We start from the raw sequence: 17320 nt of genomic DNA, 5'->3' as shown, positions 1-17320 counted from the left end.
GGCGGGTCCGATGTGCAGGTCGCTTCAGGATAGGACGCAGCGTGGCGCGGAAGGGGCGGGCCAGGTCAGGGGGCGGTGCTTCGCGTGAGCGCCCTCGGGCCCGGCTTCCGCGTGCGTTGGTCGGCGCTCGGGAGCGCGCGGCGGGGGCGTGCCGGGACCGTCTGGGGGCGGGGCAGCGCGCGGCCTAACGGCGGCGGCGGCGGCGCTGGTGCGGGCGAGTTCGGCGGGTGCAGGTCCCGGCCTGCGCCTGCGGAGGACTCGGGCGGAGGGTCGAAGCGGGCGGTGCTCGCGACAGCCTGCGCTTCGCGATGGTGGGCGTCCCTGGAGCGGCCGCCTTCCAGCGTAAGTGGGGCGGGAAGGCGGGCGGCTGAGGGGTGTGTGTTGAAGGGCCTGCTGCTCCGTAGGCGCGAGGCTCCTCGGAGGCCCCCGGCGGGAGGCCCGGGCAGGGAAACTGAGGCCGGGAGTCGGGTGTTGGATCCAAGGTCACGCGGCTCCCCGGGCCTTCGCGGGCCCTCGGGGCCGCTCTGCGGCTTCCCGCGGGGCTCGGGGCTGCGAGTGCTAAGCGGGACTGAGCGGAGCGGCCTTGGAGCCCAGGCCTGGCGGGCGCCCTGTGGACTGGCCGCGAGAGTATTGTTTTGTTTTCGCGGCGTCGGGGCCGAAGGTCCGGTCCTGGGAAACCGTAGGCACGCCGGATTGGGAGCGACGTGTGGTCGATGTTGGAGGACGCGCGGCCGGGATGCCGAAGGGCCCTGTTTTGTGCAGGTTCTGGGGTCGGACTGCTTGAGTTCATGTCCCGGGTCCCCCGCGTACGGGCTCTGACCTTGGCGCTCTCCGAGTCTCAGTTGCTGTGTCTGAAAAATGGGTTGTTAAGAACGGTCCCTGAATTGCCCTGTAGTTAGGTTTAGTGAGTAGAACGCCCTGAACACCCAGTTGCACATCCCGCAAGCATGAAAACTCGCTATCGTAATCGCGGTTTATTAATAATTATGTGTGCTCTTCGAAGAGTCCGAAATTGGGATCTGTTTTTTTCTTTTAAGCTATCTTAACTTGGCTAGTCCTTCTGTGTGACCTAGTTGTGTTTGTATTCTTATCCCCCTTTCACCACTCCATTTATTTGATGTTCTTTCTAGAATTGTAAGTTCCTTGGAGGAGGGATGGCATCGTTTAATAAGAACAATAAAAATTTAATTGTCATTAAAATAGCAGTAATAGCTAACATTATTTGAGCACCAGGCATTTTTCATTCAATTCATTTAATATTTATTAAATCATCTCTTAAGTACAAAGTATCACTCTAGACCCAGAGAATATGGCAACAAACTAGACAGACTAGATTCTGGACTGAGTTTGAGAGAGGGGACTCATGTAAAATGTTCTGTGGATAGTTCCTTTTTTATGCCAGGTGAAAATCTAAAAACAGGTACTTGAGGCACTTTTGAAGCAGATGGATGTCTGAGTTTGAGGCCAGCCGCATCTACTTAGGCCAGCCGGGGCTACCTAGCGAAACCTGACTCAAAAAAACAAAAACAAAAGAGATAAATAAAAACTAAACTCAGGTTTTTGGGTATGTCTGGTGTGCGAGGATAAAATGAGGGATATTGAGAAGTCTGTGCTCTACCCCCAGAGAGTTGTTCCTTAGCACTTAAAACGGAGGAGTCCTACAGCCTTTCTCTTGGGCACTCATTCCATATTGAAGAGATACAAAATAGATTGACCCACTAAGGCCTTTTGTAATTGAGTGTGCTGTTGCTGCGATTGCTTATGGTCTTGTGGAGGTGGACAGGTAAATCTAAGATTTGACAAAGATTTTATTAGGAAAGTGGGGAAAACTTTTATCTGAATTTAAATTCATGTACTTATAGCAGTATTGGGGATTGGACTTAGTGCCTCGTGCTTTATGCTCTGCACTGAACTGTATTCTCAGCCTTCTTCATTTTCAGACTGGGTCTTACTAAGTTGCCCAGGCAACTTGTAATTCTGTCTCAGCTCCCAGTAGCTAAGAATACAGGCCTGTGTCACTAGGTCCAGCTGAACTAACACATTTTTATTTCCATATCATTTATGTTTTCAGTTAAATGTATTTCCAAAAAGTGGAGTATGAGGAAAACCTGTGTAATTCCAGAATTTAGGAGGCTGAGGCAGGAAGATGTGAGTTTGAGGTCAGCCCAAGCTATGTAGTGATACTGTCTGGAAAAACAAAAGCCAAGAAGTAGGACTTTTGGAGTTTGCTATGTGACTAAGTTTCTTTGCATGAGCAGTCTGTAGTGGTTTAGTGTGCCTGTTTATTGTTTGTTAACTAATTGATTGGGGTTGAGGATTGAATTGAGGGCCTGTGTGATAGGCAGGTCCTTTTCTTTTTTCTTTGTGCAGCCTTTGGTAGTCTGGAACTCACTCTGTAGACTAGGCTGACCTTGAACTCAGAGACCCGCCTACCTCTGCCTCCTGAGTTCTGGGATTAAAAGTGTGTGCCACAGTCAGGCATGGTGGCCAGCCCAGTCTACAAAGTTAGTCCAGGACAGCCAAGGCTGTGTAGAAAAACCCTGTCTCGAAAAACTAAGAAAAAAAATGTGCGCCACCACTCTCCAGGTAGGCACATACTTGTAAGTCAAAGCTACAAATTGTCTCTCTTTTTTTCCTTTATTTCATGTGCATTGGTGTTTTGCCTGCATGTATGTCTGTGTGAAGGTGTTACATGTATCCTCTGGAATTGGAGTTATAGACAGGTGGAGCTCTGGGATTGAACCCGGGTCTTCTGGAAGAGCAGCCAGTGCTCTTAGCACACATTCTCCTTTTGTTTTTAAATTTCAAATATTCGTTCGTTCGTTCGTTCGTTCATTCATTCATTCATTTTTTTTTTTAGAAATGTCTCTCTGGGCCACCTTTTATTTTATTTTTGGTTTTGTCTTTTGAAGACCAGTTCTGTAGCCCTGGCTGTACTGGAAATCACTATGTAGACTAGGTTGTCCTAGAATTAATAGATAATCTGCCTGTCTCTGCCTCCCAAGTGGTAGAATCAAAGGCAAGCAACAGCATGCTTGGTTTGGCCTGTTGTGTGCATGCGTGCCTGCGTGCGTGCATGCGTGCGTGAGGTTTCTAGGAATTGAACTCTAGAAGAGCAGCCAGTGCTCTTAACCACTGAGCCCTCTCTCCAGCCTTGCCTGGCCTCTAACACCTAGTCCTGCTTCAGGTGTCTGAATACTAGAATTACAAGTGTGTACCACCATATATTTAATACTGTACTTTTCCTTTTTTGTTTTGGTTTTTCGAGACAGGGTTTCTCTGTGTAGTCCTGACTGTTCTGGACTTTGTAGACCAGGCTGGCCTGAATCCATTGAGATCTGCCTGCCTCTGCCTCTCGAGTGCTGGGGTTAAAGGCCTGCATCAACACTCCTATTTTAAGATAGGATGTTAATGATCACCAACTTTGAAGGCACACACCTTTAATCCCAGTTCTTGGGATGCAGAGGCAGGGGAATCTTTGAGTTCCAGGACCTCCAGGGCGATACAGAGAAGCCCTGTCTGAAACAAAACAAGATTTGACTCTTGCTGGGCATGGTGGTTTGTATCTGTAATCCTAATTTTTGGGAGGTGATTTTGAGGCCTGTTCAGGCTGTATAGTGAGACTGCCTTAAAAAAAAAGAAAGCAAACAAACAAAAGAATGTTGAATCTCCCTATTTCGTATTGCTATACTTAAATCAGAAATCAAAGTAAAATTCAGAGTGACCAATATAAAATTCTGAGTTTTAGCTCTGAAGTTGGCAGACTTTTAAATTAAATTAGGTGATGGCAACAAATATGTTATCTAAGCTCTCCAGCAGCTGAAGTGAAACGTTGCTCACTATCCGGCCTCACGCGTGCGCGCGCGCGCGCACACACACACACACACACACACACACACACACTACTTTGACCTTTTCTCTTTTACAAATGTTTGCCTTATTCCTTTGTTAATTTCGATCATCATGTGGAAGTACTGCCTGCTTTTAATTTTTAAAAACCACATGAGAACAAACATTCACAAAGCACAGATTTATTCATTTAGGTCTCATGTCCCTAGAGCAACAGTGAACACACCCTCATTTTCCTGGAATTCACAACACTCCTGACCACTACCACCCCCCATCCCCTAAAAGCTAATTTGCCTGTGGTATTTTTCTACACTATAAAAATGTGACAAGTTTTTCTTCAGTACTTTTTGTTTCTTTCTAGAGAAGTAGTGTTAGCCTTGAGGGGAGTTGACAGGCAGAAACAAAAAATCTTTTTTTTTTTTTTCCTCCTCACTTTAGTTTTCTTCTTGTCCAGACTGGCCTGAAACTCAAAATTTCCTGCCTCAGCCTTAGTGATTGCAGGTGAACTATCGTATTTGGTCTGTCTGTCTGTCTCTATCTGCCTGCCTACTTTATCTATCTATCTATCTATCTATCTATCTATCTATCTATCTATCTATCTAGTTTTTTGAGACAGGGTTTCTCTGTGTAGCTCTGGTATGCCAGGCAATATTCCCTGCAGAAATTGCTATTGGTGAAATAGTACTATAGCAGAAAGTACTATTGGTGGGCTAGGGAGATGGCTCAGTGGAGCATGCTTGCTGCTCAAGCTTGAGGACCTCAGTTTGGATCAACCCAGCGCTCCTGAAAAAGGTAAAAAGCCAGGCATGGTGACAAACATCTGTAACACCAGCACCAGAGGGGCAGAGGCAGGCAGATTGTGGGGGCTTGCTGATGAGCTTAGCTAAAACCTAAGCTTCAGGTTGAGTAAAGGGACCCTGTCTTCAAAATTTAGGTGATCAGAAGAAGACACTAAGCATTGACCTCTGCGATCATCAAACCTGCATAGGTAGTTGAGCACATATACACCATACAGGCAAACAAAGGTATCTTGGATAGAGAAAAAAAAAGAAGATGGGGATGTTACTTGAAAGAATACTTAAGTTTTGTTTTGTGTCAAATGACAGTTGAGTCAAGAGCTGAAGGAACTAAGCTAGCCATATGCACATCTGGGAGATGAGCAGTATAGCAAAGAAAATATCAAATTCAGGGCTGTGAGGTGGGAACGGCTTATAGAGCAAACAAATAGAGTTAGTTTGGCTAGAGTACAGCTTAGTGGTAGAAGTTGGACATAGGCTATGGTCCTTATAACAAAGGGTGTTAGCAAGAATGTTAGCTTTTCTGAATGAGATGGGAAGCTGTTGCAGACAGGGATCTTGAGGCGCAGCATCAGTTTGTCAGGATATTAACTCATCCATCTCTCCGTCCACAAGGCTGAGATTTGCTTTATTTACCAAGCTTTAACCCTAGCTGTACTTATAAATATATACACACACATAGCCCATATATCCTCATGGTGGTGCTCGAGGTTGAACGTAGGGCCTTGGAGCCAAAGCTTCACTTTCTCTTATTCTGTAAATGCTTTGCTTGGGCCAGGGTTTCATTTTGGAGTACAAGGCTGATGAACTCACAACAGCTTTTTTGCTTTAGGTTCTCAAGTACTGCTATTATAGTAGAGAGCAACTGTGCCCTGCTTAATCTTAGTTTAAATTTTTTTTTTTTGTTTTTTTGTTTTTGTTTTATGTGTATGGTGTGTTTGGTCTGTGTGTATGTCTTTGTATCACATGTGTGCGTGGGGTCCAGAAGGTGGTGTCTAATCCTTAGGACTGGAATTACAGACAGTTATGAGCTGCTATTTGGGTGCTGGGAACCAACGTAAGATCTTCTAGGAGAACAACCAGTACTTTTAGTAGCTGAGCCATCTCTCCAGCCCGTTTGTTTCTTTTTACAGAGCAGGGAGGCCTTGAGTTTGTTAGGTAAGTACTCTACCACTGAACTGTAGCCCCAGAGCCTTATTTTTCTGAGACAGGACTTCCCAGGTACCCCAGGATAGCCTGGAACTGTCTGTGTAGTCCAGGCTGGCCTCTAACTGCCATGATCTTCTCACATCTGCCTCTCAGCAGTTAATTAATTGCTAATTAATTGGTTTTGAGGCAGTTTACATAGCCCACACTACTCTTGAATTCACTGTGTAGTCCAGAATTGGAACTGCCTCAGCCTCTCTATTGTGGGACCAAAGGTATATTGTGCCTGATCCTATTTTATTTTTTAAATTATTTTCTTTCCTGAGACAGGTTTTTTCCATGTAGCCCTGGCGATCCTAGACTTTGTTTTGCAGACCAGGCTGTCCTCAGACTCCCAGACTCCTGTGCCTGCCCCTGCTTCCTGAGTGCTGTGTGCACCTTTATGCCCACCTATTTTTATTTTGTGGGTTTTTTTTTAAGATTTATGTATCTATTATTTATATAGTGTTCTGCCTGCATCTCTGCCTGCAGGCCAGAAGAGGGCACCAGATCTCATTATAGATGGTTGTGAGCCACCATGTGGTTGCTGGGAATTGAACAAAGAACCTTTGGAAGAGCAGCCAGTGTGTCTAAGCCATCTCTCCAGCCCTATTTTTATTTTAAAATTATGTTTAGATGTGTGTGTTTATGTCACATGCCAGATGCATTGGATTTCCTGGTGTTGAGAATTAGAGACAGTAGTGGGATGCCAGGGTGCTGGGAACTGAACTGGGGTCCTCTAGAAGAGCACTAAGTACTTATAACTGCTGGGCATCTCCAGCCTACCAAAGTTGATTTTAACTAATAATAATAAAAAAAAAAAACACATAAAAATTGTGCCTACTAATGGGTAACATGTTTAATATGGTTTATTCTTGAAGAGATAACTCTTACTTCTGGAGAAAACATTTTGTAAATCAAAGGTGGGGTAGGGAATTCGAAGTAAGTTAAGTTACCCGTTTGAGTTAGAGAAAGAGGTTACTGGTTTGGACCAGAATATTAACAGTGAATGTAGAGGGCTGGAAAGATGGCTCAGAGATTAAGAGGACTGTCTGCTCTTCCAGAGGACCTGAGTTCAGTTCCCAGCACCCACTTGGTGGCTTACAACCATCTATAGGGAGATCTGGTGCCCCCTTGTGGCGTGCAGGCACACATGCAGGCAGAATGTATATAAGTAAATCTTTAAAAAAAAAACAACTGAAAGTAGAAATTGTTGCATTCACATCTTTTTTTTTTTTTTTTTTTTGAAATTCAGAATATTTTGAAGGTAGAGTTGGTAGGTGTCACCCCCCTCCATTTTATGTGTGTGTGTGTGTGTGTGTGTAGGTTCCTATGCCATAGTGTGCTTGTGGAGGTTAGAAAACAACTGGAAGTGTGCTCTGCCCTACGGTTTGAGTTTAAGGGACTCACTCGTGACTTCAGGCATGGCAGTAAGTCAGTACCTGTACAGGCTGAGCCATCTCGTTGGACTGCTCTTTGGCTCTTATTTATTTTAAATAATGGAAGTGTCAACTGTGTTGAAAGCTTATTTTTCTCAATTTTAAAAATTAGAAAAAAAAATTAGATTCGAGGCTCTCAGTGGTTAAGAGAGAGCACTGTCTGCTCTTCCAAAGGTCATGAGTTCAATTCCTGGCAACCACATGGTGGCTCACAACCATCTATAATGTGAACTGATGCCCTTTTTTAGCAGATGTAAATGCAGATAGAACACTCATATACATAAAATAAATAAATCTTCTTTTAAAAAATTGGATTAATTTTTTTTTTTGTTACATGTATTTTACCTGTATGTAAGTATGTGTGTGTACTTGTGCATGCTTGCTGCACATGGAGGTCAGAAGAAGGCATCAGATCCTCTGGAACTGAAGTTACAGATGGTTATGAACCAGTCTGTGGGTTCTAGGACTTGAGCTTGGTCTCTCTGCAAGAGCAACAAGTCATCTCTCCAGCCTCTATTTATTTGTTTTTTGAGACAAGTCTCACTTTGTTATTCTTACGGAATTCATTGCGAAGACCGAGCGGCGCTTGAACTCGTAGAGATCAGCCTGTTTCTGTCTCTTGATAGCTGGGATTAAAGGTGTGAGCCATCATACCCAGCCCAGTTGCTTTCATTTGAAAACAAGTTCTTTTAGCCCAGGCTGACTTTGAACTCCCTATCATCTGAAGATGGTCTTGAACTCCTGAACCTTTTGTTCTAGTGCTGGTATTATAGGAGTGTGCCAAATGCTGCCACACATGGTTGCTGCACACCGAGTTTGGAGTTGCCGATATTTAATTGTGGCCTGCGATATTTAACTGTGGTCCAGGGAGAAAGTCAAGGCAATATTAAGATTATTGATGAAGGTTATTAGCTTAATACTTGGAATACTTGAGTAGGCATGGGTAAGAGCCCCAGATAAATTCAGATGGGATGAGTGCTGGGTTTTGAGTAATGTGCCAACACACCCAGCTCAGTCTAAATTAAATAGGTTAAGTTAACTAAAATTTTTCTAGGGTCTCAGAACATGGATGAGTTGGTAGAATACATGCCTCACATACATTTAAGTTTTGGGTTTGGCTTAATTCTCATTCAGAAGGGAAAACAGGATAGACACCAGAAGTGGTAGAAGAGAAGGAACAGACAGGAACCTACCACAGTTGTCCTCTAAAAGATACCACCCAACAGGGGATCGAAGCAGATGCAGAGACTCATAGCCAAACTACAGAGCACAGGGAGTCTTATGAAGAAGGTGGGGATAGAAGGACCCAGAGGGGACAGGAACTCCACAAGGAGACCAACAAAGCCAAAAAAGCTGAGCCCAGGGGTTAATGCAGAGACTGGTGCATCAACCAAAAGACCTTGCATAGAGAGGACCTAGACCCCCTGCTCAGATGTAGCCCATAGACAGCTCAGTCTCCATGTGGGTTTCATAGTAAGGGGAGAAGAGACAGTCTCTGACATGAACTCGGTTGACTTGATCATTTCTCCCCCCACCAGCCCACTGACAGAACCAGCTGTAGGTAATTTGGGGCACAATGGAGAGAGTGGGGATTGAGAAATTACAAGTTAAAAGAAAGAAACAGAAAACTTAGGATAATTTCAGGAGAGCTATCAGTCAATACTGAAAAGCACCAGGTTTATTCCACAGTTCCTTCTTAAAGACAAAGCAAAACAGTTCACATTGGTACAAGGATGGGAGTTATGGAACAGTCAAACTTCTTTTCAAAGACCACATTCTGGTATGGTAGATATGGTCCAAGGTCCCACAGGCAAGTTTCTTTAACCTCCTGCTTATTTCTGTTTCAAAGTAAAGGCTAGGGTGGAAACATGTTTTTTCGCTGCATACTCTATAACAAAGCAGCTTGCCAAGCATGCAGCTGTCTACAGCTTAAGAAGAACTCTTGCTTCCCACAGTCCACAGAGGAAGAGGATCCAGGCAGTCCTGATTGGGACCTGATAGGCTAGGGTCAGATAGTAGGGGAGGAGGACCTCCCCCATCAGTGGACTAGGGGAGAGGGTTGGGGGAGGAAGAGGAAGAGAGAGGGTGGGACCAGGAAGAGATGAAATTGTAAAAAAGTAAAATATATATATATATATATATATATATATAATTTGAAGTTTTGGGTTAGTTTTCCAGTTCTTTGTAAATCAGGCAAAAAAAAGTTCTTAGGTACTTGTAAGCATAGCCCAGGAAGTAGAGAGGAAGATCAAAAGTTCAAGGCCAGTTTTACTCCACTACATGTCAAGATTGTGGCCAGGCTAAGATACATGAGATTGTTTCAAAAAATCAAAAACAAAAGTACCCCCCCCAAAAAAAAAAAAAATTAGGGCTGGGGAAACAGTAAAGAGTTTGCCAAGGTGAAGTGTTGCTGTGCAAGCGTGGTGACCTGAGTTGGGATGCCCAGTATCTATATAAAAGCAAGGTGTGGTGATTGGTGCCTGTAACCCCAGTATTAGAGGAGGTACATTCTGGGGCCCAGTAGAACCAGCTCTGCATGAGAGACCCTGTCTCAAAAAATAAGATGGAAAGTGATAGACAGACCTAGCTGACATTGACCTTTGGCTTCTGTGTACATACGCTGAGGTGACTGCACCTGCACACATATGTGCACACACAGTGTCTAGCAATGAAGTGACACGCAGGGACTTTCCTTTTACCTTGTCACTGAAAATTATATGATATGCATTTTGAACTTTTTGTATCGCTTTATATATATAATACACAAACCTATAATGTATTTTAAAAAATGAAGTTATGCTATTTTTCAGTCTTTAACCTCAATTAGATGGGAAGTCTACAAGACTATCTCACGACTGATTGCCTCAGTGTTAGTTGTGAGACACTTTTTAAAGTGATCATAGTGTTCATTTCAGAGAAAGCTGCAAATGCTCTGTAATAAAAGAAGATAGCTATGTGGTTGATTGCTTCATGAGTTTGCCAAGCAACTTCTTTTCTCAGAGAAGGTTGTCTGTTTTGGAGTTATTTACTTCTAGTTGAATTATCTGTTACTTGTAGTTTTCATTAACAGTAGAAAAAGTAAATAATGAACCTGTAAAGTTCTGTAAGTAGATACATCTGTTCTGAAACGTAAATAAGTCCCTTTCTGCCATTTGACACAGGAAGAAAAGTGTCAGTAGGGATGTCTTGCCAGGGGCTGGAAAGATGTCTTAGCAGGTAAATGCTTGTTGCTTTTCCAGAGGACGTGAGTTCGGTTCACAGCACCTATATCTGAGGTTAACAGCCACCTTTAACTGCAGCTCTGATACTTTGTTTTGGCCTCCAAGGGCACCTGCACACACATGCCATATACTCTTCCCACACAAACACAAATAAAAATGAAAACATTTTTAAAAGTCGTGCCAATTTTTATGTCATCTCTGATCACCATCAATGAATTCACCTTTGATACTAATAGAACTTAGAGCATCTTCAGTGTTTTTCTAACTTGATCAGTAATTTTGTAATGTACAGTGATACTTCACATAATATATAATACAAAATACTATGGTATGGTTAGGGCCATTTCAGAAATTGTGTCCTAGGTCAGGTGTGATGGCACACACCTTTAGTTCCAGCACTGTGGAGGTAGAGATAGATGAATCTCTGAGTTCATCTGACCAAGGCCAGCGTAGTCCATTGAGTGAGTTCTAGGATAGTCAGTGCTACAGAGATAAGCCCTGTCTTGAAGGGGAAAAAGACTTATTTTCGTTGTGTGTGTCTGTGTCTGTAGTGTGTGTACAGTTGCCAGTGGGCTCAGAAGAGAGCACTGGGTCCCCTGCAGCTGGAATTACTAGCTAGTTGTGAGCTGGGTGCTGGGACCTGAACCCTGCTCCTTTGGAAGAGAAGCAGTAAGTGCTCTTTTATTTTTTTTATTTATTTGGAAATAGGGGAGTGGAATAGGTTTGTTTAAGGCATATGTTTGTGAAGTGGATCTCATATCACATTTTTTTTTTCGTAAATAGGGATTGCTTCACCAATTTGCTTGTTACCCTGCCCAAGGCCATGCTAATCTTCTCTGTATTGTTCCAATTTTAGAATAGGTGTTGCTCAAGTGAGTGTTCTCATCTTTTCTAACGCAGGCTTGTTGGTGGAACCTTACTCTTGGGTTTTCAAAATCTAGTCAGCACAAATACTTCTGCTCTGTTTTGGCCTTCGTGGCTGCTCCCTTCTCTCTGACAGGCTTTCCTTTCTAGATTCAGTCTTGTTAAAGACATGTCTTTTCACAGCCTTCTTGCCCTCAGTAACCATATAGATGCATCTTACCACTTTTGGGACAATCATGAAATAGCTGATCTTCACCTGGATCTTCTTTTTGTATCATCAAACACCTCAAATTAGGTATCTCCAGGATTTCTTCTTCCTTTTTGAAGCTATTTAACAATATCAGTGTCTTCTCCATGTCTTTCGGTTTGTTTAATGGTGCTCTGTGTCTATAAGTGTGGGTTGGAGCAAAATTCATTATCTTCAAATTACTGCTTCTGGTAAACCTTCAAAGAAGTATTTCTTTCATATAACCTAAAACAATTTCCCGCCGCTAGGCGAAGGCAGTAGAGGCTCTCCTTGGCTACCTGCTACACCAATGCACAGTAGCACTGAACAGTAAGTGTCCTTTTTTTTTTTTTTTTTAAAGATTTTACTTATTTATTTTGTATGAGTCCTCCATCTCATGTGCATCTGCCTGCCAGAAGAGGGCAGTAGAGGATATAGATAGACATGTGGTTGCTGGGAATTGAACTCAGGACCTCTGGTAGAACAGACAGTGCTCTGAACAGTTGAGGCCTTTCTCCAGCCCACAGTAAGTGCTCTTAACTGCTGAGCTTTCTTTCTAGGACTTGTCCTCCCTATTTGATTTTGGATGTTTGGGTGTTGCATGTTTAGAAATAGCCATTGCCAACTCACATTCAATGTTGTGACTTTATATTGGACTCTGACAGTTTTATACACTCACTATGGCATGAAATCATCTGTCATTTTATAAGCTTTTTTTTTTTTTAAGGATTTGTTTATTATTCATACGACATTTCTGTCTGTATGGGTGCCTGCTCACTGGAAGAGGGCACCAGATCTCTGAGCCATCTCTCCAGCTCTCTGCAGAGCTTTCTGTTACAGCTTTCTTTCTTTTAGATTTATTTATTATTTATACAATATTCTGCCCGCATGTGTGCCTGCATGCCAGGAGAGGGCACCAGATCTCACTATAGATAGTTGTGAGCCACCATGTGGTTGCTGGGAATTGAAGTCAGGACCTCTGGAAGAGCAGCCAGTGCTCTTAACCTCTGGGCCCTCTCCAGCCCCCTCTCCAGCCCCCTCTCCAGCCCCCTCTCCAGCTGTATTAGGAGTTTTTTATTTGCACAAGAAATAAGTGACTGGCTGAATATGGTGGAGCACAACTTTAATCTCAGCGTTTTAATCCCATAATGGTAGCTTTTGGGAGGCAGAGGCAGGTGGGTTTCTGTGCAGTCAAGGGCAGCCTGGGCTACATAATGAATCATAGGAAGCTAAGACTGCATAGTAAGACTGTCTGAAAAATAAATAAATAAAAACCATTGACTTAAATTTGATACTGTAAATAGTTTTGTTTTGTTTTTTTGAGACAAGGTTTCTCAGTGTAACAGAGGCCTGGCTGTCCTGGACTTTGTAGACCAGAGTGGCCTGGAACTCACAGAGATCCACCTGCTTCTGCCTCCCAAGTGCTGGGATTAAAGGGGCTCACCACCAAACCCAGCAATGTACATAATTTTTATTAAAGATTTGTTTTATTTTTAAGTATGTGTGTGTAGGTGAGTGAACTGCATGGGTGCTGGGTCCTCTGGAAGAGCAATAGTAACTGCTGGTAACTGCTGAGTGATCTCTCAGGCCTCTGAATTTGCGAAAATTGATGAGTCTTTTAAAACCTTTTTCATACTTATTTACTTCAGTGGTGTGCATGCCACATGTGGAGGTCAGAGAACAGCTCTTGTGAGTCAGTTCTCTCCTACCTTGTGAGTTCAGGGGACTGAATTTGGGTTATTAGTCTTGAGGACAAGCTCTTTTACTTGCTCAGTTGTCTTGCTGGTTCTGTGCCTATCCTTTTGTTTTTTTGTTTGTTTGTTTTTTGAGAGTTTCTCTGGAGCCATGGCTGTCCTGGAACTCACTATGCAGACCAGGCTGGCATTGAACTCATCTGCCTCCTGAAACCTGGGATTAAAGGTTTTCGCTACTCCTGCCTAGCCTTTACTTCACTTTTTAAGATGATTTTGCCTCTTTATTTATTCATTTATGCATATTTATTGATTATATTCTTTCAAGGAGGGGTTTCTCTGTGTAGTCCTGACTCTCCCGGAACTTGCTTTGTAGACCAGGCTGGCCTCTTGACTCAGAGATCTGCCTGCCTTTGCCTCTGCAGCGCTGGGATTAAAAGGTGTGTACCACCGCTCCCTGGTTTTTGGGTTTGTTGTTGTTTTTAAACAAGGTCTGGCTCTATCATCCTGACCAGCTCAGATGCTTGCTATGTAGACCAGTCTGGCCACCGAAAGTCAAGATATATAAATGAAACTCGGTGATCTGTGTCTAGCAGCTGTCAACTTGAATTGTCAACTTGAATATTATTGTTACATTTTGAGATTATAGTATTTGTATTTGAGAGGTACAAAGCTTATTTTATTGTCTTTGTGTAGACAATACAGTGAAAATTCTGATTTGGGCTTGTTGTCATAGCTAGCATTGTTCTCACTACGTGGAATGGACGTACTAAACCAGGTGTTTTACTTCTGCTGTACCATCTGTGAGAGCAGGTGGGCAGATACTCTGTCATCAGGAAAACACAGCTGGTGAGACTTAGAAGAGCTAATTGGTTGCTTTTCCAGCTCTTTCTAGTCACGTAATACCTGACTGAATTCAGTTTTACCTCTACAAATATATTGATTCTGGTTAGGACATTAATAGCAAAAATGAGCAAAAATTAAAAAAATATGTGAGTATGCATGTGTTGAGACATTGTCTGCTGTGTTTGCTGGCTTGGAACTAGTATTGTTCTGTCTCAAATCCTTGGATTGTAGGGATATATCACCACACCCTGTTCTGTGTTTCTGGATCGATACTGACAAAGATGTTTTAAGGGTTCATTTATTTATTTGTATTTGACTTTGTATGTGTGTGTGTTCATGTGTTGCTTAAAGTCAATGGAGACCAGAGGTTAACCTTGGATATTCTTCCTCAGGAGCCATTCATTCTGATTTTTGAGAGTCTTCTTATTGATAGTCTAGGCTGGCTGATTGTCAGACCTCAGGAATCTGTCTGTGCACTCCCTCCTCATTGCACACCAGCCTTTTATGATGGTGTTAAAGGTCAAACTTATTCTTATTTATTTTTTAAAAAGGGGAGGTGGGTGGGTGGAGGTATGCCCTTTGCGTTATGAGGTCAGAGGTTGGAGGAAAATATCAGGTATCCTACTTGTATTATATACTTTATCTTAGTCCCTTGAGACATGGTGTTTCACTGAACTCAGTCAGCTAGGCTGGTGACTAGCAGACCCCAGTGATTCTCCTCTGTTTATCTCCAACAGCATAGCCACGCCCTGTCTTGTTTTGTCTGTTTTGAGTCAGGGTCTCAATGCACAGGTTTGACAATCCTAGAATTTGATATGTCGACAAGGCTGGCCTCCAACTTCTAGAGATCCACTGCTTCTTCCTCTTAAAAGCTAGGATCAAAGCTGGGTGTTGGTGGCACACACTTTTAATCCCAGCACTAAGGAGGCAGAGGCAGGTAGATCCCTGAGTTTGAGGCCAGCCTGGTCAAAGAAGGAGTTCCAGGACAGCCAAAGCTACACAGAGAAACCCTGTCTGGAAAAACTAATTAAAAAAAAAAAAAGATTGAGTGAGCTAGGATTAAAGCCATGAACTATCATGCTCTGCTTTATTTCTCATTTTATGCCCTCTGAATCTTAGGCATGCACCATCATGTCCAGTAGGGGACTACATCTTTTAATTCTTTGTATGCATTCTTCGAAATAACCTAGCAAATGTTGCATACGTGCTTAAAATAGTCTTGGTTGTGTCATTAACTTGATGTCAGTGTAGTAATATGTAAAGCAACAGCTGAGTAAAGTTTTGGGGTGTTTCTTTTTCCAAGTCTAGGGATCAAATTTAGGGTTTTGTTTATGGTTGTTCTACAGCTGAGTTATGTCCCCATCCTTGGTTTGTTGAGACAGGGTCTGTTCAAACTGTATAGCTCTAGTTGGCCTGTTATTGCTTAGGCTGGCTTTTTGGAAACAACCCAGATGCCCCTCAGTTGAGGAATGGGTACAGAAATTGTGGTACATTACACAATGGAATACTACTCAGCAATTAAAAAACAAGGAAATCATGAAATTTGCAGGCAAATGGTGGAACTAGAAAAGATCATCCTGAGTGAGGTAATCCAGAAGCAGAAAGACACGGTATATACTCACTCATAAGTGGATATTAGACATATAGGATAAACATACTAAAATCTGTACACCTAAAGAAGCTAAGCAGGGAGGACTCTGGGTAAGAGGATCAATCCTCACTCAGAAAGACAAATGGGATGGACACCAGAAGAGGGAAAAACAGGGAACAGGACAGAAGCCTACCACAGAGGGCCTCTGAAATACTCTACCCTGCAGGGTATCAAAGTGGATGCTGAGACTCATAGCCAAACTTTGGGCAGAGTGTAGGGAATTGTATGAAAGAAGGGGGAGATAGAAATATTTGGAGGGGACAGGAGCTCCACAAGGAGAGCAACAGAACCAAAAAAATCTGGACACAGGTATTTTCTGAGACTGATACTCCAACCAAGGACCATTCATGGAGATAACCAGAACCCCTGCACCCATCGCAGTTCAGTGTCCAAGTGGGTTCCATAGTAAGGGAACAGAGACTGTCTCTGACATAAACTGATTGGCCTGCTCTTTGATCACTTCCGCCTGAGGGGGAAGCAGCCTTACCAGGCTACAGAGAAAGACAATGCAGCCACTCCTGATGAGACCTGATAGATAGACCAGGACTCAGAGGGAAGGGGAGGAGGACCTCCCCTATCTGTGGATTGGGGGAAGGGCATGGGTGGAGAAGAGGGAGGGAGCTACAGGTCGGATACAAAGTGAATAAACTGTAATTAATAAAAATAAAATATTAAAAAAGATTTACTTTATGTGCATGGGTGTTTTGTTTGCATGTCATTGCAAGGACACCGCCTGGTGTCCTTGAAGTTCAGAAGAGGGTGTCAGATCCCTTGGTTCTGGGGTTATAGGTAGTTGTGAGACAATATATGAGTGCTGGGAATGGAAGCTGGGTCCTCTACAAGAACGGCAAATGCTTTTAACTGCTGAGGCATCTCTTCAGGACCCTTCCCTGCCGCCTTTTTTTTCAAGACAGGGTTTCTCTGTGGAGCCTTTGCTGTCCTGGACTCACTTTGTAGACCAGGCTGGGCCTTAAATTCACAGTGATTCTCCTGCCTCTGCCTTCTTGAGTTGCTGGCATTAAAGGCATCTACCACCATGCCCAGCTTTCTTGCCTATTTCTTATGTGGGTTCTTGACCATTAAGCTTTCTCTCTAGCCCTTTATTTTAACCTTTTTAAATAGTATTTCATTATGTTGCCCTCCTGGCCTGGGGCTGTTGGGCCCAAGCAGTCTTTTCTGTCTCTGTGCTCTGGAGTTCAGAATACAGTTCTGAGCCACCATGCCTGTTATTTTGTTTTTAAAGGTAATATTTATTATGTATGTGGGTGTTTGACTGCATCTGTGTGTCTGTGTACCACATGAGTGCAGTATTCTTGGTGTACCAAAGAGGGCATTGGATTCTCTAGAACTGGAGGTGCAGGCAGGTGTGGGTTTCAGGAAGAGTGGCCAGTGCTCCGAACTGCTGAGCCACCTCTCCTGGTTCTGTAGTCTCTTTTGTTTGTTTCAAGGAAGATCTTGAATTCCCTGTCCTTTTTCCTGAGTCTCCTGAGTGCTGGGGTTACAGGTGTGCAATACTATGTCTGACTTTATTATTGATTAGTATATTTTTCT

General features: G+C 43.3%; 1 protein-coding gene and 1 pseudogene across 3 annotated transcripts in view; one reads left to right on the top strand and one right to left on the bottom strand.

The window, feature by feature from the left end:
- Window positions 1-206: 206 nt before the first annotated feature.
- Window positions 207-17320, top strand: part of Cbfa2t2 (CBFA2/RUNX1 partner transcriptional co-repressor 2) — a 94384-nt gene continuing 77270 nt past the window's right edge. For all 3 annotated transcript variants that reach the window (XM_055602242.1, XM_055602240.1, XM_055602239.1), the window contains exon 1: window positions 207-342. In XM_055602242.1, coding sequence (XP_055458217.1) covers window positions 309-342 — 34 coding nt within the window. In that variant the 5' untranslated portion in view covers window positions 207-308. The remainder of the gene's footprint in view (window positions 343-17320) is intronic.
- Window positions 11267-11363, bottom strand: LOC129672826 (U6 spliceosomal RNA; annotated as a pseudogene).

The sequence above is a fragment of the Psammomys obesus genome, unplaced genomic scaffold, assembly GCF_907164565.1.
Source record: "Psammomys obesus unplaced genomic scaffold, mPsaObe1.curated_primary_1811, whole genome shotgun sequence".
Taxonomy (NCBI): Eukaryota; Metazoa; Chordata; class Mammalia; order Rodentia; family Muridae; genus Psammomys; species Psammomys obesus.
This window is presented reverse-complemented; position numbering and strand designations above follow the sequence as displayed.